The sequence below is a fragment of the Xiphias gladius genome, chromosome 6, assembly GCF_016859285.1.
Source record: "Xiphias gladius isolate SHS-SW01 ecotype Sanya breed wild chromosome 6, ASM1685928v1, whole genome shotgun sequence".
Lineage (NCBI taxonomy): Eukaryota > Metazoa > Chordata > Actinopteri > Istiophoriformes > Xiphiidae > Xiphias > Xiphias gladius.
In genome coordinates this window covers 8,432,695-8,455,977 of record NC_053405.1, presented here as the reverse complement: position 1 = coordinate 8,455,977, position 23,283 = coordinate 8,432,695, and the positions used below count along the sequence as shown (strand labels likewise).

The 23,283-nt window shown below is 40.6% G+C and overlaps 1 protein-coding gene across 1 annotated transcript in view; it reads left to right on the top strand.

Moving 5' to 3' along the window:
• The window catches only part of jak1 (Janus kinase 1), a 36,487-nt gene extending 20,686 nt beyond the window's left edge, over positions 1-15,801 (top strand). The window contains exons 10-25 of the mRNA XM_040129756.1: positions 405-519; positions 1,213-1,411; positions 3,675-3,784; positions 4,376-4,528; positions 4,701-4,788; positions 4,880-5,007; positions 5,158-5,296; positions 7,804-7,955; positions 8,167-8,317; positions 9,078-9,166; positions 9,605-9,797; positions 10,469-10,593; positions 11,314-11,486; positions 12,776-12,893; positions 13,451-13,561; positions 14,259-15,801. Of these exons, the coding sequence (XP_039985690.1) occupies positions 405-519; positions 1,213-1,411; positions 3,675-3,784; positions 4,376-4,528; positions 4,701-4,788; positions 4,880-5,007; positions 5,158-5,296; positions 7,804-7,955; positions 8,167-8,317; positions 9,078-9,166; positions 9,605-9,797; positions 10,469-10,593; positions 11,314-11,486; positions 12,776-12,893; positions 13,451-13,561; positions 14,259-14,378 (2,164 nt within the window). The 3' untranslated portion in view covers positions 14,379-15,801. The remainder of the gene's footprint in view (positions 1-404; positions 520-1,212; positions 1,412-3,674; positions 3,785-4,375; positions 4,529-4,700; positions 4,789-4,879; positions 5,008-5,157; positions 5,297-7,803; positions 7,956-8,166; positions 8,318-9,077; positions 9,167-9,604; positions 9,798-10,468; positions 10,594-11,313; positions 11,487-12,775; positions 12,894-13,450; positions 13,562-14,258) is intronic.
• The last annotated feature ends 7,482 nt before the right edge of the window (positions 15,802-23,283 follow it).

The following is a 23,283-nucleotide window of genomic DNA, read 5'->3' as shown; positions in this document are numbered from 1 at the left end:
TTCTGAATTTTTTTTTTTTTTTTTTTTTTACTGCTTCTGACAAACTAGTGCAGTCATTAAACATAATTCCATCAATCATTATGTTGTTCTATCTATTGTTCTATAGTTTTCATTTTAAAAAGGTTTTAGTCACAAAATGGATGAGTAATAGGTAGATAGATGACTTCATCAATCCCTAGATGGGAAATTCTGTTTGGTCACCACTGTACAGTGGAAATCAAATTAGGAAAAACAAGACAGGTCACAGTGAACCACAAACAGTATGACGGACAACAATACAATAGTAGTATTAACAAATGTAACATCTTCCAATGTAGGTTATTTTTAAAGCTTTCTTAAAATATTAAATTTACTTTTGATAAAAGCCCACTACTGCCCCAATTTACTTTGTTTTACCCTCCCAGTACGGAGTATGCCATCCACAAGCTGCGTCAAGAGGGCAACGAGGAGGGCACCTATATCTTGCGCTGGAGCTGCACTGACTACCAGTACATCATCATCACTGTGGTCTGCACTGAGGTATTGTAGACTTAAGTGTTTTCAGAATACAAATAGAAATATTACCACTAGTCCAAGCCCAGAAGCCTGTTGACTGTTTTATAAACTAAACGTTTATTTGAAAAATAAAATATAATTGAACTGAAATATGATTTCAGTAACTGGAGGAAACCCAATTGATAAGGTGGCATGGCTGTTGAGGAACTAAAATAAAAATAAATTGACAAACCACTCCATATTTCCAGAGTAATTACTTACATAATTTTCCTTTTTTTATTTTTTTTTATTTTTTTTATTGAGACCTAAAACGTGTAGTGCTGGTCACGTTTTATAAACCAAAACTGGAATCAAAACCACACCCACTGTTGTTGTGTCTGTTAAATCTTTATGGAAAAACAGATGAGAGTTTCTTAACCAATCTGTACTCTAACTGTCATATCTGGAAATGATTCCTCTAAACTTTGCATATCAGTTACGTGTGGGTGTTGTAAAAGAAAGTGTGATTGAATCCTGTTTTTTTTTTTTTTTTTTTTTTTTAGCATAGGTAATGACATGCACCCCAATGGATGCACTGGAAGGGCCTCGTGTATTTTATTCAATAACCAGAGGGCATGACATATACAGATAGTGACAGTGTGTTTCGCCTTTGTTACAACTTTGTGTATTTTAAACTCTTCTGTTGTCACTCCCCCCTCGCTCTCTTTCTGCAACCAGATCGACCTGAGGGATTCTCGTCCCGTGCGCCAGTATAAGAACTTCCAGATTGAGGTGACCTCTGATGGTTACCGTCTGTATGGCACTGATACATTGCGGCCCACTCTCAAGGAGCTGCTGGAGCACCTGGAGGGCCAGAGTCTTCGCACCGACAACCTCCAGTTCCAGCTGCTCCGCTGCTGCCCCCCACAGCCTAGAGGTAAGCTTAATGCAGCCGCAGACACAGAAAAGTGATAAACATGGTGATATGGTGGACTAAATTTTTCCAAGAACAGACCTTCATTCTCAAGTGAACCATGCTTTTAAAGGACTCAAAATAATTTAAGACAAAAGGGCTGTCTGACAGCAAAACTGTTGTATTTCTGTAAGACATAGTATGCATTCCTGTTCTGTTTGTTCTTTCTATTCAGCTAGAAAAAATATATCAAATACTATACCATCAACATAAAAACAAAATTGCAGAAAGACCAGCTGTGTTTCAAACAAAAATAACTCAAACAATTTACAGTCCACATATTACAGGATACTGTAGAGCAACAGCAATAATGCAGTTTAGAGAAGATAAAGCTAATCGGTATCAGAAATCAGAAAAAAGTATATCTGGTGGACTTCTTTACACTTTGAAATTCAATTTAAAGCTATATACTACTCGTGTGACTGGGGGCTTTTGTGCTGTGTTGTGTTAACTACCCAGAGCTGACACATCTCATCAACACTGGGAATGCAGTGAAAGAAGATCTGGAAAGATTTGACGATTGCAACACACAAATTCATACACACAAATATGACCCTGCTTGAAAACTTTGCTTGCTCTGGCATGTAGCAGTCTCTGCATCCTCTGTATACACCTCGTGCAGTACAACACTGCACTACGCGCTCCTGAGGGCGAAGCTTCATCACAGCTTGGTGTGGTAACAAGTACAACAGCCAACACCTAACTTTATTGGGTGGGTCAGAGGTGCAACAGACTTGAACCTTTCAATCCATAGAGGTCAGTGAAACAAAGCTTTCCCTCCACACAAAACTTAGTGTGCTTTACACTCTTTGAGTGTATGTTTGTCTCCCTCACTAGCAGAGGGTAAGTGAAGCACTGCTGGCAGGAACAACGTGTGTGTGTCTTTCTGAAATGGTGTCAGGGAGGAAGAGAGTTGTAAATGTGGGTTTCCGGAGCTAAACTAGCACTCTTGTGTTTACTTCGCTCAGGGAAAGGTGGAGCCATGTTTATGTTTGTTTGGGGTTGTGTGGTGGTGATTATTATCTGCCTAGATGTTTTGCTTTAGGCTATTAGGGTTTGGGCTATATCTGCCTCAGAGGAAGATAGGAGTGGTGTGTTATTGTACCTGTCCCTGTTATACAACATTCAACATTCATGTTATGCATCAATAGCATATAATAACTGGTAAGCGCACATTCCTAGAATAAGATAGAAACAGTTTGCTTTTAATAATTTTTAACTCTTGTGATAATAATGTAAAGTAAGTATATAATGGCAGATGGATGAAAGGAGGACTCCATGGTTTGAGAGTGGGCCAGTGTGTGTAAATGCCTTTCTAGAATTTGTTTTTTTAACACAAGTAAGGTTTGAATAAGACCATGTTGGCTGGTCTTAAACTCAGGTTATGTCTAGATTAGGTCACATGGTTGAGGAGTGGGTGCAGTTTGTATAATATTCGATGGCTTTTGCATGAAAACCCAGATTTTATGTCGCAGAGCAGTGCACTTAGCGCTCTTTGACGGGGAATGTAAGGTAAAGCCGGTAGAGTGCAGATTCATTTTTTGTCCCCCCTGAAACCACAGAGCACTGGTTTTGTCACAACATTAGACACCGACAGGCAGACACACAGAGACCTACATGCGCGCTTAGTACGGTAACAGGCACAGACACATTTTTAACTTTGCCCTCCCACACATTGCTTTGTATATACAAAAAATAAACTGAATCAGTATAGTAACTCAACCTGAATAGCTCTTCACATCATTGCCACATTGACGTAATTGTTGAGTGCTTGTTTTACCACATGTAAAGTCAGTTTTGCTTTCATGCTGAATCTCAACGCATTTATGAGTATCTATATGTTTGTAACATTCCTGGATGTTGCGAAAGACACTTCAACCCAGGTTTATCGTTTCTGCTTGTATTGTTGGCAGAGTTCATTGTTCACTTTTCAAGTCAGTTGAAACTTTGAACAATAACATAACTTTGACAACAATACAAGCAGATGCGACATTTTCTGTGACAGATTACCTAACACAAACAACTGTTCAGTCTCTGCAGGGTGGTTTTAACAGAGAAGAATCTAAAACACTATCATACTTTTAAAAATGGTCAGCGGTAATATACACATATACAAATATACACACTTTTTTAGCCTGCACATCTTCATATGAAAACCCTGGTATGGCCCTTTTTAAAAAAGTGTGTGTGTGTGTGTGTGTGTGTGTCTGTGTGTGTTTGGCTGCAGAGGTTTCTAACCTGCTGGTGGTAACTAAAGATAGAGCACCGGCCCCTCAGACACCCATGCAGGAGAGTCAACTCAGCTTCCATCGCATTCTCAAGGAGGAGATTGAACAGGTGCGCCTTCTCAACTTCACGTCTGTCTCCCATGTTACGACAGTAGTGCATTTCATATGATCACGTTACAGTACGTCTATAGATGTCAAGATGTAAGATGTAAAATTCTCAAAATAAATAATAAAAATGTAAGTTCATATAATGTGTCACAAATTTTTAAATGATTGTAAATGCATTTTTAGCATTACAGTTTAAGCTTCCAGTGTGCTGTATTTTATATATATGTAAAATATACCAGAGTGTAGTTAATGCACAAACAACTTAAGTTGTAGTGTTTTTGTGTTTGTTTGCATTGCATGTCTCTTTTCCAGAAATTGTATTCTTATATCTGTCTGCCAAAAAGTACTTGTATTTTCATTTCAAGTACACGGCAGATGTTGCTTACATGGAATAAATAACCCTTTAAAGTTCCTCCATGCAGAAAAATTTATTCCAACTGAACTTTATTCAGTCGGATTTTGTAAAAAGCTTTGATTTGGCTCCAGAAACCATGCAGAACCCCCCGCTCTTATGGTAGGTATAGTTTGGATTCCGGATGTAGATATTTAATGTAATATGCTGTTTTTCCCTGCTCCCTGCCGTGTTAACCAGGAGGAGCACCTTGGCCTGGGCACAAGAACCAACATCTACTCGGGCACACTGAGGGTGAAGAGTGAGGAGGACGAGGATGCAGGTTACTCGTCCTTCCAGGAGGTCAAGGTGGTCCTGAAGGTGCTGGGTTCTGGACACAGGGACATCTCCTTGGTGAGACACACACTCACAGATACTCTTCATCCTTGCACACCTGATCTTATGAGGACTTTGACTACATCAATACTGTACAATCTAACAATACTTAAAGCAGCAACCTTCCCCAAAATCTTAACAGTTTTGTAATATGCTATGTAATGAGTCAACTTTGTCTTTCTGTCGACAGGCCTTCTTTGAAACAGCCAGCATGATGCGACAAGTGTCACATAAACACATAGTTCTGCTGTACGGAGTGTGTGTCCGCCACCTGGAGAGTAAGTGTATATTTAAAAGAGTGTAGGCTCATGAGTGTATGAGAATGCGTCTTAACTTTTTTGACACTTTTGTGCCTCCTTGTGTCACAAGATATCATGGTGGAGGAGTTTGTCCAACTAGGACCCTTGGACCTGTTTATGAGGAGACAGCAGATTCAACTCAGCACACCATGGAAGTTCCAGGTGGCCAAACAGCTGGCCTCAGCTCTCAGCTACCTGGTAAGAGTAACAAAACACATATATACACACAAATGATAAGAATGTAATCAAGTAAGTCCTGTATGCAGCCATGGCATTACCTGCATAATGTTTGGTCAGTTTCTTCAACATAATCTAAAAAATATATCCTCTGTGTGTGTGTGTTTGTAGGAGGACAAGAAGCTGGTCCATGGCTTTGTGTGTGCTAAGAACATCCTGCTGGCCAGAGATGGACTGGGCACTGATGAAGGAGGACCCTTCATCAAACTCAGCGACCCAGGAATACCAATCACAGTACTTACCAGAGAGGGTGAGCACAGATCCAGACACAAACACATACACACATACACACACGCACATACTCTGCAAAGGAAAGTAAAACCAAAATGAGAGCCAAAGCGATATATGTACTAAAATTAAACTCAAATAGTTTAGATAATTGATGGGTTAGTTAATTCAAATAAATTCTTAAAGCTAACTAGAAGTCCAAAGACAAAAAAATTGGCTGTATGGTCAATTAAAACTATAAATATGTGAAACTATTTTGACCAGGAGATTCACTCTCTGAGGTTGGTTGAGGTTGAGACTTGATCCCATGAGCCTGATGACTAGCCACATCAAACTAATTTCAAAATCTACTTCATGCGCTTCTCCTAAGACTCTATTCTGTGAGGTATTAACTAATAAGACGTGTTGTAGCTCCTTCTGTGCTTCTTCTATGTTTTGGTCTTGTTTTTTGTAATTTTTGCCTAGAAGTCATTCTCTGTTCCCTCATTTCTTCCCACGCAATGAAGAAAAAAGAAAAAACCCAATAAAAAAAATAAATAAATAACATTTTCAATCAAGCAGATTGTCAGTAATAGGAAAGATATTTGTCACAAAATCAATAACATTGCAATGGGCACATTTCCCTCTCAGAATGTAATTTGGTTTGTAAAAGCTAGATCTAAATTCAGGAAAGACATCACAACAAGGACATTTCTCGGATTGCACAGTTCCCCTCAGATGGTCGGCTCATGTTTCTGTTTGTCAATTAGAGTCAGAAGTTGTGTGATATAACACAGTTTGCCTGTACAGATGGATCGGTACAGGACTGACTGGAAATCTTAATGTGGCCTCTAGGGAATACTCCTGACTCCCCCTTGGTTCCCAGAACTCTTTAACATTTTTTCTGTCTTCATCACTTTGTGGTGCAACCAGCCTTCCAGTTACACATCAGTGTCCTCGTACATAGATTTGATTGAACACATAGTGGATAAAGTGCTCAGAAACCTACTGGGATCACCCTTCCTTTCTTCCCAGCAATCTCTGATCGCTCTACTCAAACCCTAAAATCTATTCATCACTTCATCACTTTCTTTCTTCTTACTCTTTCTTTTGTCCTTCTTTTTTCCCCCTTACACTCAATTATCTCTCTTCCCACTCCCATTTCTGTCTCCAAACAGCCTCTCCAATGCTTCTTCCCCTCGTTACTCCTCGTTCCGTTTCCCTCCAGTCAGTCATGCTGTGCTCCGCTCCGAGCTGCATGCACTTGCTAATATACACCCCTCATCTTCCAGTCAGTATATTTTAGATGCCACGGAGGCAATCAGTCAACATTTTAAGCCAAATACCTGCTCAGTCACCCTGTCAGAGCTGTACTGCATTTTACGGTTGGTTCCTGGTATTTAGATCATGTTGATATTATGTTGGCTGAGATCCACCCAGTCACACCCTAATCATTCCAAACAGTGCTTAACATACTACTGGTGTTGCTAGCCTTCTTGTGTAGATGAGTAACATACACACATTCCAGGTTTGGGGGCACAATTCCCACAATCTTTTGTGCTGTTTTTTGCCACCTGGACCAAGTCCCCCCGGTTGGTGATGAGCAGGTGGTGTACAGTGGGTTTTTAGAACTTCTTTCACTGAAAACAGCTGCCTGCTGCAGTTGAAAGCCATGCTGTGAGAGCAGTGAGAATGAAGCAAAACTGTAAAGTTGTGGACAGGACAGCTAAACAATCAGCTGAAACTCGCTATAAAGCTCTGTTAAGCTGAGGAGAATCGCGATGAGGTGATAATTCTCTGAGGGTTCGTCACTATGAGAAACCCCTTTCACATTGTTGATTTGTTTTTATATTGTCTTTGGATACATTGATATTATATTAAAAAAAAATTTGTTATAGCCACTTTAAAGAACAGAACTTGTACAACAATTTACATTCTTCAATACAAACAGACAGTAAGGTCAGGCCTTTATTCTTAGATCGTGATATGGATAAGAAAAAAACTCCCAAACAAAGCCTTTAATTTGGGGAAAATAGGATCTCTCTTGTAATACACAATAGATGTCGTATATAGAGAATTGAGACAATGTTACATAACAAACTTGTAAAATGTAGAAAAAGCATAACAATCTTAGGAAAATAAAGTTTACCATATATGAAGGACATGGATCAGAGAGGACGTCTGGCCATCTCCAAGTGAGGCTAAGAACTGACAGGACCCGGACCACAAAACTTGAATAGAAATATGATTGTTACAGCCTGATGAGTACAGGGGCCAGTATGTTTAGAATATAGTTTTTCAGTTGTTATGCTCTTTCAGTCTGTTGAATCTCCTTCTTACACAAATCGCCATTTGTCCGTAAGAGGGTCAGCAAGTACTCGTTTTCTTTGCTTGTTAAAAAGTTTAAGATGATATTGTAATATTGGAGGAAATGTTCCCCTGTATCTCCTACAGGTCACGTAGCCGACTTACTGCGTTTATGTAGACGCAGAACAAACCTGTGCTCACTTGGTTCACTGTTGCTAAAGTTGACTTTGTTGGCTTCTCCAGAGTGTGTGCATCGTATCCCGTGGATCGCGCCGGAGTGTGTGAAGAGCTTGTCTGCCCTGAGTATTGCAGCTGACAAGTGGGGATTTGGTACCACCCTGTGGGAGATCTGCTATGATGGAGAAGTCCCCCTCAAAGAGAAGAAACTCACAGAGGTATGAGGCACACACAGGCACTTCACATGACTGTGCGTAATCATTCATACATCTAAACTAATTATGGCTTCAAATTTGATAGCTATCCTAAACATTCCTGTTTAATTTCTTCCTCTTTTTTCACCAATTGTCCACTAAAGCACATCAGTAATTGCATAAACTCTGTAGGCATGCACCTCCTCATTCCTATGTATGTCTCTGTGCTGAGCAGAAGGAGAGGTTTTATGAAACGGAGTGCCAACTGGCCACCCCAGACTGCAGAGAGCTGGCTGAGCTGATGACCCACTGCATGAACTATGACCCCAAGAAGAGGCCTTTCTTCAGGGCTATCGTCAGAGACATTGACATGCTAGAAGAAAAAAGTACGTGTGAGGCGGAATGTGTGTACTGTCCGCGGTTTTTCTGCCATTGTGTCGAGCCTTTCTGTCAGAACAACAGCCAGAAATTTAAGCCGATAAGATACAATTGAACAGTCCGTGAATATACAACTGCAGAGCAGGCTGAAACTGGGTAAAAACTTCAAAAATTCAAGGCATTTTTTTTCAGTTGGAATATGAGCTGAATGTTTTGCATGTTTTGTATCTCACCTAACAGCAGCCTTGTAAGCAGTGCAAAGAGAGAGAGAGTTGTTTACTCAACTCAGATGTGAGGAAGGTCACTGGGTACATTATCACTGATCTGCCCCTCAACTGGGCCCCAGGGCAATTTAATAGACTCTGTTCTTCCACCTGCTGGTCAGAATTGGAAACTGCAGTCAGTCTTACTAAAGTTAAAGCTTATTACCCCCTTGACCTTCTTATATTAAAATACCAAGACCGGTACAAAATCACATTAACTAAAATCAGGCTTTTACAAGTTGCACTCAAAAGGGTTAAATAAACAATTTTATCATTATTGATAATGGTGATACAGAAGGAGTTGTGCCTGAATAATGAATTGTCATACTATAAGCTGCCATTTGTGTGGAAACAAGATCAAGTGAACAGTTACATAACCACAGAAAATAATGGTGGAAACTTTGACAGTGTCAACCACAATAGACTTCCTATGATGCAAGTGTACTTATGTTGAAGAAAAAGACTCAGCAGGTTTATGTATTTTTTTCTTTTTTTCATTAATTAGACCCATCTATCAAACCTCAACCTACACCAGAGGTGGACCCAACTGTGTTTGAAAAGAGATTCCTGAAGAAGATCAGAGACCTGGGAGAGGTAAACTGTTCCTGCTGTGTTTGTGCTGTTTTTGTGCTTATGTATAATCTCTTTATAGCGAGATCTTACCCTCCACGATCAAGCTGACATTTTGCAAGTGCACAAATTAGTGTAGTGCATACTGTGAGTACTTTGGTGATTATGGGTACTTATTTTATGGGTCATCTCAGCTTACTACTGTTTGAAGAATGTTTGAAGAAGAATGACACCAGGAGTATTAGCATTCATGTGGTAATTCATTTCCTAAAATGAGTTGGAGAGAAAGAAAAGAAAGAAAATACAGTAGACAGTGTCATCTAAAGAAAAAATACGAGCAAGAACTGAAAGAATTTTGGCAATGATAAGAAACAGTTGTTGCCAAAGCAGAAGTGCCACAAGTAGAGTAGAACTCATTCATGATTGTCTGAATTATTTAAATTTCTCACGCTCCTCTTGCAGGGCCACTTTGGTAAAGTGGAGCTGTGTCGCTATGATCCTCGGGGAGATAAAACTGGTGAGCTGGTGGCAGTGAAGTCACTGAAGCCCGAGAACCGGGAGGAGCAGAGCAACAACCTCTCAAGTGAGATCGACATCCTGAAGGCACTCTACCATGAAAACATTGTCAAATACAAGGGCATTTGCCAAGAGGAAGGTAAGATCCGGACAGAAATGAAAACAAACATTGTCAAACGTATATTCGGTTGCAGACAAATAGACGCTGACGTGTTGATGGATCTGCGCTGCGGTCACTGAAATGTCTTCCTGATGCCTAATCAACACAACACAATGCCACCACACATTTCAAATTACATTAAGATGTTTTCCCTAGATGTAGTGGAGGCCAGAGCTTTGAGCTCTGTGATGTAAGCACATCTGGTGGCTGCCTGCTCGGGGGCTTTGGTGCTTTAAAAATAACAAGAATAAATAAAGGCATGGTAAATACATTTCCATGTTACAGTGGAAAGCTGAGTAAAAAGTTTGGGTGCCTCTAGACATTTTAGTGGCAGACACCTAGAACTCTCTTTTTTCCCGCTCTATTGGTCATACAAATGTAAAATGTTCCTTTTAGAGCAGCTTCACTGAGAGGAGGAGCAAGTCTGGCCTTTTAGGGTAGATGTTGCTTTATCTGGAGCTTAGTGTCCTAAAGTGCTTAAGTTTAATGCTTAAAGTCCAGGAAGACACTCCAGTGACTGAAGCGTAATTTTGCCAGGGATCCAGTGTCATTCACACGGACCCAAGTAAGCATGAATGTATCCCCAGTTTGTGCCTCATGTCCTGTCTGTCTGTCGCTAACTGCTTTTATTTGGTGTAATCTGTTTATAGGTGGTCAGGCCATTAAGCTGATAATGGAGTATCTTCCACTGGGCAGTTTGAAGGAGTATCTACCCAGAAACAAAAGCAAGACCAGCCTCAGCACCCTGCTCAGCTACTCTGTCCAGATATGCAAGGTAACACAGTTTGTCTTAGAGAGCGGTTTCCTCTGACCTGCTGGCATTTCCCCTTCTCATAATGACATTTAACTGACAAACAGTGAAACACCAGCTGCCAGACTTTAGCATTTAACACCTGACTACCGTGCAGTTACAATAACCCATGCGCATACTGTTTCGAAATGTTGTAACACTTCCTGTGTGGATACTGGCGGTGAGCTACATTCCAAAACAGTAGTCACGTGATTGTCACATGATTTGATAAAGGTATGAACAGATAAAATTGAACAGGAACTTTCTTATGTGTTGTTGTTGGTTGTTTGCCAAGATTTATAGCTTACAGGCCAAAAACACCTCAGGAAAGAGGACTAAACTCTTGGTGATCCGGTAAATGTCTGTGATAAACAGCTCATTTAAAAATCCAACTTAATTATGGTGGGGTGTCGTTGATTTAAAAGTTTTATGTTGCAACACATAGAGCTTATTATAGAGAAACAGTGCGGATGTCAGAAAAACACTGAACCAACATGGCTAGCAGTGCAGTTAGGGTTTTTTTTTTAAATAGATGATGCATCAGGTATGTGTCCTCGACTCATTGGCTGGTCTTCTCCCACCGGACATAGCTTTGTTTGTTTGCATGTTTCAGTCACTCAGTCAAAATCACATCATTTCAATAACTCTGAACTTGTGGATAGTAACCCTGTTTTTTTTTCTTTTGGTTTTTTTTTTATTTTTTAGGGAATGGATTATTTGGGATCTCGAAATTACATCCATCGAGACCTGGCTGCCCGAAATGTACTGGTGGAGAATGAGAGGACGGTGAAGATTGGAGACTTTGGCCTAACCAAGAGCATTAAGGACAATGAGGGATATTACACTGTCAAGGACGACCACGACAGCCCTGTTTTCTGGTGAGTCAAGGGGAGGGAAGTTAGAAAAGCACTGTACATTTTAGTCACTCAAACTCGACCACGATAAGTGAGATCTTACTGTCAAAGAGAGATTTTGTAAAAGGATGGAGAGGGTAAAAAGTGGAAGAGATACTAAATGAAATTAGAAGGATCAGAAAGGAATTAACTGCAGACAGATAGTATATGAATTGAAGAGATAATTACTGTGTAAAATATGGAAAAATGGTGATCCATTCATGCACAAATCCAAATTCTTTTCTGCAATGAATTGACTCTGGCGTCACGTGACATTTTGAATTGATTGTATGGCAAAGGAAATGAGCATAAAGAACTAGGTAGCACTGAAATGACAGGAATTAGGTAATGAACGGAGAGGGAAGAATTAAAAAGAGCAGAGAAGTTTTAAGCAGGTGGTTTTTTTTAAATTATTATCTGAGCTGGAATACTCACAAGGGGATTCTATTTGAAATACAATATAAAGTTAATATTTAGAACAAACTGTAACCTTGGTTAACTGACCCTTTGTTGGTTTGGAGACTCTTGCACGATACTGGTTTCCCAAAAGTGTTTTTATTAAAAATTTGCATTCAGTAAAATTCAACAGAGACCGTCCTTTTTTCATGAAGGACACTTGTATGATTTCATTACTAATGTTTCTTGAAGCAAACAAACACATTCATAAAGTCTTTTCAGGTGCTGGGTAACAGTAATCTGCACAAAAAGATGAGAAAAATATTCATATTTTTATAGCGTAGTGGTGAAAATATGTAGATATTTCCCTCAGGCGTTGGTAGAGACCAAAAACAGAGCTAAAAGAGAGTGAACGTTGGACTTAATTCGCCAGGTGGCCAGAACCCCGACTCCACGAGAATGATAATGCTGCTTTGTAACTGCTGGATGTCTAAATTAGGAATCGTTTGCTAACAAGTTTATCATCAACTTTTGAATTGAAATGGCAAAGTATGTCAGTTTTGTGTTCACAACTTGTTTACGCTGCCTGCAAGTGGCCAAAAACATCAGTTATTGCAGGTTTGGCAGAATTAAATCTGAAAGAGGGCATCTGAAATTTGTTGTAGTTGCCTGTTCTGTCAGTATTGCAGATCTTAGTGCATCTGAAGGTGTTATACTATATTAAAAAAAAAGCGTTAAAGCTGTATATTTAAGTACTACTATACTTTATGTGATAGTGACATTGAAAAACAGGGAAAGCACGGTCACATCAACACAAAAACGTATTGTTAAAATGATCAAGAGTTCATGTTCTTACACTTGACGTTTTTGTTTTTCAGGTATGCTCCAGAGTGTCTGACTCTCTGCAAGTTCTACCTTGCTTCAGATGTTTGGTCCTTCGGGGTGACGATGTATGAACTCATCACCTACTGTGACTCCTCCAAGAGCCCGATGACGGTCAGTATGCATCACTTTGATGATTGCACATTAAAATACATATAACACATGCTGCACCAGTCCTGCAGGGATAAATCCGTGGATTTCTCACAGCACTACACACACACACACACACATTTGTATGCGGCAGATGACAGACTCCACCAGGAGCTACAGCCTGTGCCAATGTTAAACGCTCACTTTATCATGGAGCTCTTTCATTAACATCAGGCCTTTAACTGCCAAGCACTGTCATCCTGACTGACCTGTAACTACTACTGGAAGGCAGTTAGTGAGAGAGACGTGCACGGGTCAAGTGAATGTTCAAGAGGAGACATGTTAAAGGCTAAATAGGTGAAATAGGAAAAGCTATTCCATCTTGACCAACAAAGATTGAGTTGCTTTGTGTTTGTGATGTATCCTAAGTAAAGTGCTATTGCTCTGCGATCATCACAGTCTTAACCGATTTTCACTGGAGCTGTATTTTCATGTTTCACCTGTATATAAACTAGAACCAGTATCGAACGGTGCCGTACGTTGTTTTCTTTTATAAACCGTCCTTGTCCTCACCCGCACAGCTCTTCCTCGGCATGATCGGCCGAACTCAAGGTCAGATGACCATCATCCGATTGGTGAAGGTGTTGCAAGAAGGGAGGAGGTTGCCACGCCCTGAGAGCTGTCCTGAGCCCGTAAGAAACTGTCCTCTCAGAACAAACATACACTCCATACAACACTGTAATGACATGGACACAGGTTTTTGTTTTTTAGATGTGTTCTGAGGAGTTGTCTTTATTTACCAAACGAAAGCAAAAGAAAACACAAGGAAAGGAAAGCAGTACAAACAATAGTCAAAATGTTTGGCCTCAGCAGCAACAGATTGAAGAGAGAGACTAGAGGCTTCTTATGTACAGAAGTGGAAATGCCAAAAATACAGAAATTAAAAACATGAAATAGAACGAAAAAGATTTTATGCTTGGATGAGGTAGAAAAGTTGGCATATTAATTAAAAACAAAATGCAATGGAAACATACCTGGTGAACAAATCTTGATATACATGAGGCATCTGATTTAAATGTTACTATGATATAAAGAAAATGCCATATTTTTATCAGGGTTTTCTACATTGTTTTCCACCGTTCGAGGTTTGACTGGCTCTGTCATTTGCATTTTCTCTCTCTCTCTCTCAATTGTCAGCTTTTGTCCCAGAAAGCCAAAAATTTATTATTTACACCTCTTTGAACACTGATGTGCCACCTATAGGAAAGGAAAGTAATAACAGCAGCATTTTACATTCGCAGATGTTGCTGTCAACACTTGTTAAAGCTGTAAAAAAATTTTTTTTTTTTTTTAACCCACCTGTTATCTAATACGCTCCGTGTTCGACAGGTGTACGAGCTGATGCGCAGGTGCTGGGAGCAGTCGCCTGACAGGAGAATCACCTTCAAGCGCCTGATCGAGGACCTGAACAACATGCAGCAACAGCTGCAACCACAGAACAACTCTTAAACCTCCGACCGTCTGAGGCTCTGGGAGTGAAGTTAACTTTGCATGCAGACTTCGGAACAGATGCAAGCGGCAAACGATTGGCCCCCGATCGGCATCTGCTTGTGCAGCTTCATTTTACTGAGAGACAGTCCTGAAGAGCCAGAGCTCCACGCAGAGCCGCGCTTCTTCTCATGTAACCCTTTTGCGTCCTAATCAACTATCATTTTAGCCAGCCACAGCCAATTTTTTTAACATTGTTATTTGATAGTCTGATATTTCTCACTATTCTCATATTTCCTTACTTGAGTTACTGTCTGAGTGTTGCGGATGAAAACCAGTAAATCCTGTCCAACCTTGTAACCTTAGCTCCTGCTGAATATGACCTCACATCTCCCAGAAGGACTTCCAAGTGTATCTAACGCATTTTAACTGTCTGCATTGCGATGAGTGTCACACTCACACAGAACTGTCGCAGTGTGCTCCGAAAGGCCTTGTAATTGTGTGGACGTGGGGCTGATGTGGCTCTCACCGACGGAGGCCGGGTGGAAGGAAACCGAGCCGAGAAAGGAACTGTCTGAACACTCACTTTTACGGAGTTTTAACAGTCGTGCGACGGACACCGGGAGGATCACCGATCCATCATGCTGACGAGTGCTTGATACTGAACACGTGGGTTTTCAGCGTTTCGTTCCACGGACTCCTCTGCTTGGGAGAAAAATTCACCCGCTTTGTATTTCTTTTACTTTTCCGAGCCAAGGAGTGATCTGTGATAAAAGTTCAGATTTTCTGTTTGGGACGTGCGGATTCAGTCACCGAGAACTGGCATTAAATTAGAGCCAGCGGTCAGAGAGCAGTGTCCCTTCCACTGCATTGTTGTCAACATTTTAGAGTTGAAACAGTCTCTTATTAGTTTCTGATTTAATTTTCAGTTAATATTTTAATAATCGGTTAGTCGTTTAAGTCTTTGTTCATTTTATTGGGTCTAGATTCTCAGTCGTGAGCATTTTCTATCTTTGCAACACAAGTAACTGTGGTGGTTTGACAAAATAAGCAATCTGAAGACATTACCTTATCTTATTCCACAGATTAAGCTTTATTTTACAACTTACATTGTTTAAATGTGTAATAGTGCCTGCCTTAATGATAGTGACTAACTTAACGAGAGATTAGGAGAAGCAGTTGAGGCTACATTTGTACCGCAACAGAAAATCGAATTTTTCTTTTATGAGTTATAACTGTCTAATTTTGGTTTTTATAGTTTCTTCCTCTTCAAACCACCAGAGATGGATTAGATTTTTGCAGAGAGTGAAAAAACTACATCTTTTGCACCTGTGTAAAGTCCAATCTTCTGATTTAGGAGGTCGATATTTTGAATCGCTACCGATCAGGCAGGACATTTAAAAAAAAAAAAAAAAAAAAAAAAAAAAACTTTTTGCAAATCAGGCCTAAATCCTCAACTATACAGCACTTGAGTTTAGGAGAGAGATGAAGATTGGGGGGAGAGACACTTGAGGGCAGCATAACTTTCCTTCTCAGCTACTGTTTTGTATTATTACATCTCTGTTCAGAGTACTCACTGCAATGTATGTATGTACGAGTGTGTATATATACATATACATACATATGTACACACGTACACACACACACACACACACACAATATACAGTATACCAATATATATTGCTAGAATAAGAGCCACCTGCCACTGTTGCAGGACTATTCGGAAGAACTGTAGATGGGTTTAAAGTGAGAAAGATTGATCCGTGACTTTGGTGATTATCTACATGGCATTTATGTTTTCTCATAGTAATATTCTCGCATTTTATTTGTAAAATGTTCTTTTTAATTCTTTTTATTCTCCAGAAAATTTATAAAAGTGTATTTTATCTATGTATATGTGATACGGTTTGAGCAGAGGGTTTTTTCTGTTTCTAATTCATCAGCGTGTAGCTGTGAAATCTCGCTCAGTCACACATTATCACGACTGCAGACATGGTCAGTTCAGTTTAATGCAGCTCTATGGATTTTACTGTGAATGTTGGCAGATTGTCAGAAAAGCAAAGACTTTCAAGGAGACAAAGTTGCGCTTCACATTTTATTTAGGAATGTAAAAGACAATTCCTTCTGCTCAAAATAAGATAAATGAATTATATATATTTTTCAAAATATAAGATGAAATTATGAATTATGGAAGGTCAAAGTATCCATAAATACACAGTGAAAAAATAAATAAAATAAATGTTTGTTCTGTCTATGTCAGTCTAAATGCAATATTATTGTTTTTTGTTATCATTATTGAAAACAATGTTATGTATATTACAGTTCTAAGTAGGCATGCTAAAATTGCACTAGAAATACCTTATTCACAGTAAAACAATATCAATGTCAGTATGATATAAAATTTTGCAAAATCTACAGTATATTTCAAGTCAGAAAAAAATCCACATACTGTAAAAGCAAAAGCTGTTTACAAAACAAGAAGCACAGCAAATCTAGATTTATCTACAGCCATTAAAGAGTGTCAAAAAATCAGATATACTTCAGTATTGCAAAGCTTTGTGATCAACACACACACACGCGCGCCCGCACTCACAGGCACACACACACACACGCACACACACACACACCGTGTGTGATTCATCATTCCCTATTGCAAAGTCCAGCCACACCACTGACTTTGTGCAGTAAGTAGTATTCATGCTGGTCCAACGACAGCACACTGAAGCTTAGAGGAGGCTCCGTTTACACAAGAACAGAAAAATCTGGATTTTAACCTGAAGTGATTCAGTGTGTTTGTGTTAATCCACCCGACAGACCCAAAAAAAAAAAAAAAATCACAACAACACAAGACTACAAGTACGATTTTCTGTTCTGATATAAATGAACACTCTAAAAATGAAGCCAACTGCATTTTCATGTCAATATCAGTCCAATAACAACTAAAGACCTAAAAAAAACAAAGCTGCATTTACACAGCAGCAGAACTTATCCTGAACTCTGAGGTGAGAAACTGCAGCTGGTTCACTGACAGGTGGGGATCACCAACGTTATACGAGATTCAAGAACATCCTTCAGCTCGTGTGTACATGCAGGCTTTATTTGTGCTGTTATTTTCAGGGAACTCGGCCCCTTCCGTGTGCAATCATCATGAGGACGTCGCGTCTTGGTGGCAAAGAAACTAACAGATACAGCCCCTTCTCCATCAGCATAACCACTCGAAAAACATTCCCCAGTAGAACAAGAGGGCCTCACAGTTTACATAGTGGATTCAAAATATTCAGACCCCTTCACTTTTTCACATTTTGTTATGTTGTAGCCTTATGCTTTTCCCTGATCAATCTACACTCAGTACCCCATGATGACAAATCGTATTCAGACCCTTTGCTATAACACTTGAAATTTAGCTCAGATGCCTCCCATTTCTCTTGATCATCTTTGAGATGTTTCTACACCTCGATTGGAGTCCACCTGTGGTAAATTCAATTGATTGGACATGATTTGGAAAGGCATACACCTGTCTATATAAGGTCTCACAGCTGACACTGCATATCAGCGCAAAAACCAAGCCATGAGGTCAAAGGAACTGCCTGCAGAGCTCAGAGACAGGATTGTTTCAAGGCACAGATCTGGGGAAGGCTACCCCAAAAAAAAAAAAAAAAAATCTGCTGCACTGAAGGTTCCAAGAGCACAGTGGCCTCCATAAGCCTTCAATTGAAGAAGTTTGGAACAACCAGGACTCTTCCTAAAGCTGGCCCACCGGCCAAACTGAGCATTCAAGGGAGAAGGACCTTGGTAAGAGAGGTGACCAAAAACCTGATGGTCACTCTGGCTGATCTCCAGAGATCTTATGTGGAGATAGTAAAAAACTTCCAGAAGGACAACCATCACTGCAAAACCACCGATCCCGGCTTTATGGCAGAGTGGCCCAACGGACGCCTCTCCTCAGTGAAAGACATGTTAAAGCTGCTTAAAGTTTGCAGAAAAGCAACTAAAAGACTCTCCGACTGTGAGGAACAAAATTCTCTGGTCTGATTAAACCCAGATTGAACTGTTTGGCCTCAATTCTAAGCTTCATGTCCTTAGGAAACCAGGCACCGCTCATCACCTGCCCATTACCGTCCCAATGGTGAAGCATGGTGGTAGCAGCATCATGCTGTGGGGGTGTTTTTCAGTGGCAAGGACAGGGAGATTGGTCAGGTTTGAGGGAAAGTTGAACGGAGCAAAGCAAAGAGATATGCATAATGAAAACCTGGTCCAGAGCATTCAGGAACTCAGACTGGGCCGAAGGTTCACCTTCCAAAAGGACAATGAACCTAATGACACAGCCAAGACAACGCAGGAGTGGCTTAGGTACAACTCTGTCAATGTCCTTGAGTGGCCCAGCCAGAGCCCTGACTTGAACCCAATCCAACATCTCTGGAGAGACCTGAAAATGGCTGTCCACCGACGGTCCCCATCCAACCTGATATAGCTTGAGGACCTGCAGAGAAGAATGGCAGAAAATCCCCAAACCCAGATGTACAAAGCTTGTTGTGTCACAACAAAGAAAAGCCAAGGCTGTAATTGCTGCCAAAGATGCTTCAACTAAGTACTGAGTAAAGGGTCTGATAATCGGATGTCAATGTGATATTTCAGTTTTTCCTTTTTTTTAAATTTTCAAATGTTTAAAATTCAGTTTTCTGCTTTGTCATTATTGGGTATTGAGTGTAGGGATGAGGGAAAAAATAAGACCGCAACAAAACTAAATGAAAAGTGAATGTGTCTGAATATTTTCTTGGTGCACTGTATGTAACTGACCAAAAAAAAAAAAGATCTCTTCCTCAGTTGTACAATTATTTGTATTTTATACTATCATACTCAGACAGTGGGAGGCAATTTTAAAAATAATACTGAACTATCACTTAAAAATCAAATTTGTTTATCCATCATTTGAAAAAACCAAAACCAAAACAACCCAGGACTTTCAAAATGATTAATGGCACAAAATTGATGCTTTCAGGATCCGCATCCTAGGATGATGGGTAACTGAAATAGAACCAGACATACAAAGGTGCATCAAGAGAAGCTGATCATCTGGGACTTGAAACACAAGTACACACACAGAATGACCTGGGAAACCAAACTGAGGTTGTTTTTAAAAAAAAAAAAAAAAAATCTGACTGGATGGCACAAGTTGTCCGTGAGGGGAAAGGAGAGAGAAAAAAAAAAGAATGCGATGAAAGGACAAAAAGTGTCAAGACTTCCATCACATGTGACGTTGGCTGTGTCCCACCTCAGGAGCGGCCTCGCTCGACGGACGCAGAACGCGAAGGTGTTTCCTGGTGAAGAACGATGGCCTGCGAGCTAAATCGGCACCTCGTCCCAAAATGAGGCTTTCTGGCTTCACTGCACTGGTGTATGACATCACGGGCAACAGCTGTTGAAACGGTGAGGATCCCGGGACAAAGGACCGCATGAGCCCCAGAAGAGATTAATCAGCTGAAAGCCCGTCACATCAGCTGTGAGGAGGTCAAAGGCCGCAAACAAGGAGTCCGTGGACAGCCGGAGAAAAACCAGGGAGGACATCCACACCCATCCCTCGGAGACCGTCCAGAGATGGGGGTTCCCATCTACCCCCCAACATAAGACCACCTGCTTCCATGTGACCCAAATCCCATCCTCAGGTCATGTTTTTAACAACTAGACCATCTCCATGAACTGATCAACCATCATCGGACGAGGAAGAACGCAAGAGGTGGCCGAAAAACAGCGTCAAGAATGAATATTCAAGATCAACTCTATCTGTATTGCCTCTATAAAGAACCCGTCCCGCCCGCTAACAAGGACAAACAGATGAGTTTTTGTTTGCTACTTATGTCAGTGGTGGAATGTAACAATGTACATTTAGTGAAGTCCATTTTTGAGGTACTTGTACTACCTAACAGTATAAAAAGTTGTTAAACTTAGCTCCACCTTGGCAACAGGGAAATGCCTCTTTTATGTTAAGTGCATCGCTGATAATATTCCATTTATAGATGCATGATCAAAACAACGTAAGGGGCCATTTTGCATGTGAACATTTACTTTTGATCCCCCTGATCTCTGAGCCGTAGCGCTCAGTTGTTGTCCGAACTCCATCAGTGAGCCTGGCCGCTGCACTGGCGGGCATGTATCCTCGTTACCTGAACGTGGGCGTTTCAGTTTATTTTGTGTTAATCCCACAAACGCTGCTCCGCTGCTGTAACTGCTCACTAGAGCACTAAATGTAGATTAACCTGCAGCTGAAAATAGCCCTTACAAAATGCTCTGTTTCCTCCTGTTTGAGTAATCTTTGCTAAAAACTACGGCGCCCAGCTATGTTTAGATTATTTAGCCTTTTGCAAACATGAAATTATATAATCGTTTTGTTTTTTTGTTATAGATTTACGTCTTCTAAGGGAAAAAAAGGGGCTTTATTGGATTAAGAGATGGACTAACTCATTGTTGGATTCGATCTTTTCATGGGATTTGTCGACGATAACAAAAATATTGACAGCCTTGTCCTATAAGTGTGACGGATGCAGATTTAGCAGGATTTTTTCCTGCACAAAGCCACATTTGCACATGCCCGTGACTGGCAGGTTTGGCTGCTCAGTGCCAACTGTGACCTTATGTGTGAGCATCTACAATTAGACTGCTGTCAGATCCATCTCCACCAGCGGGTGGGAGGGGGGGTTTGTCAGCTGGCCTGCGGTAAAAACGCACTTCGATTGTTTTTCTCTGTTGATACTGAAGAGGCGGGTACGACTTACTCCACAGGAGAGACAATAATAAGCAGAAAAACATGAGCTTAATAGTCTATTCATATAGATTTGGATCACACTAGGAGAGCTGGGTGAGAGAGGAGCAATGAGAGCAGGAGAAATGGCCGGTGAGAGTCCATCTAATACTAATAACACCAGAGCAGAGGAGAGACATTTCCAGTGTGTGACAGCCGGAGCTGGAGTGTGTGTGACAGCTCCACAGGTACGAGCCAAATGCAGGAGGTCTGACAGACGCAGCCAGCACCGTTCACTAAGCGAGAAGGAAAAAAAAAAGAGGAGAGACCCAAAAAAAATAAAAATAAAAATAAAAATCCCCGCAGACTGAGTGGCTGAAGGCTGCTGGAGTTGTTTTTCCAATCCTCTCTTTCTTTAAGCCTGTCTCTCCCCACCCCCCATTACCTGCACTTTTTTTTTTTTTTAGAGAGCAGCACCCACAGAAACACACACACACACACACACACACACACACACACACACACACACACACACACACACACACACACACACACACACACACACACACACACACACACACACACACACACACACACACACAAAGCTACAATTACTGGTTCCTGCACACACGCAGAGCACCAGCCGAAGTAAACACCAGTTCAATTCTCATTATCTGCAACTCGGCAACGCAAGAAGGTTCAGAAACAATACAAGTACCGAGGGACAAGTAGAAGCTTTAATCAATCGGCAGGTCAAGATGTGAGAGTGGACCGGGTCCGGTTTGAAAGTGCAGGACATGCTTTGAAGCACAATTTTTTTCTTATTTGGTGCACGCTCGCATCCACGACAGTTTGGTGGAGTCTCAACTCTTACGGAAGGAACGTAGACGTGTGCGTAGCAACAATTTCTGGCTTCAGCGGGACATGCGCGCACAGTATCTGGCTGCCACGTGTTTCTCAACGTGTACAGTGCAGGAAACCTGATTTAGAAAACGCAGCTTAATAAAATCTACCTGTGTAGGTTTGCATGTGATGTGCAAAGCAGAAGTCAAACATCAAACATCCTGTTCAGGACTGCACGGCTGTTCATATAGATGTACGAGTCAAGACCACGGCGGAAACAATGGAAAATAAAACTTCAACGCCACGCACAACCCCACAAACGTGGCTTTCGTTGCTATGGTAATACGACACCATGGTTTACAGTACAAAGCGACGGCAATCCCACAGCTATAAACTGCTGGTTTGAGCGGGATGAGCTTTACACAACCTGAACCGAAAACCCGACAGAGCAGCTTCTCCGTGTTCAACCAAACATAAAACCGGGACTACAACCACTCTAACGATTATTTTCAATATTGATTACTCTGCCAATTATTTCCTCGATTAACCGATTATTTGTTTGGTCTATAAAGTGTCAGAAAATAGAGAAAAATGATCATTATTACGTATTCAAATTGGTTGTTTTATATACAGTTATCTATCATACGTATTTGACAAAGAAAATCCTCACATTTGAGGAGCTGGAACCGGTGAGTGTTTGGCATTTTAGCTCAATTGATAACTTGAACAATTAACTGGTTATCAATTTTTCAACTATTAATTGTTTTTCAATCAACTAATGGTCTTAGCTCGACAAGAAACCATTGGAAATTTTGTCTGATGGAATATGAACCTACGAAGAACCTGAATCCATTCATGGAGTTGGTTTTATATCCAGTTTCAAGCTGCATATAAACCGTCTTTTTTTCCTACTTCTTTGGGAACGCGTTCTTTGGAAAAATGGAGACAGACGTAGAAATTTCTCCTGTAATTGTCCTTGCACGGTTTCACACTAGACAGAAGCTGGCAACTCATCTCCCTGCTGTTCTAACGGGCTGATTATACTGCTCACTTGTCGGTCATGGATCAAAAGGTCATGGCCAGTGAGAGCAGAGTTCCATATTTGGACATTTTTCTGTCTGTAACAAAAGAAAAAGAAAGAAAAAGTAGCAGCAATGAACGGTTAATTAGTGGCAAGGCCTGCTGCCAAGACCACTAACACCATTAACAACTATTTAGTTGTACCTTTAAAGTGATCTCAGACATTAAAAAAAGAAAAAAAAGCGATGGAGTGTATTAAAAAGTAGACTTACAACTTACAAAACGGGGTCTAACAGAGCGACACTTCGCTTCTCGGTCAAGTCTAAA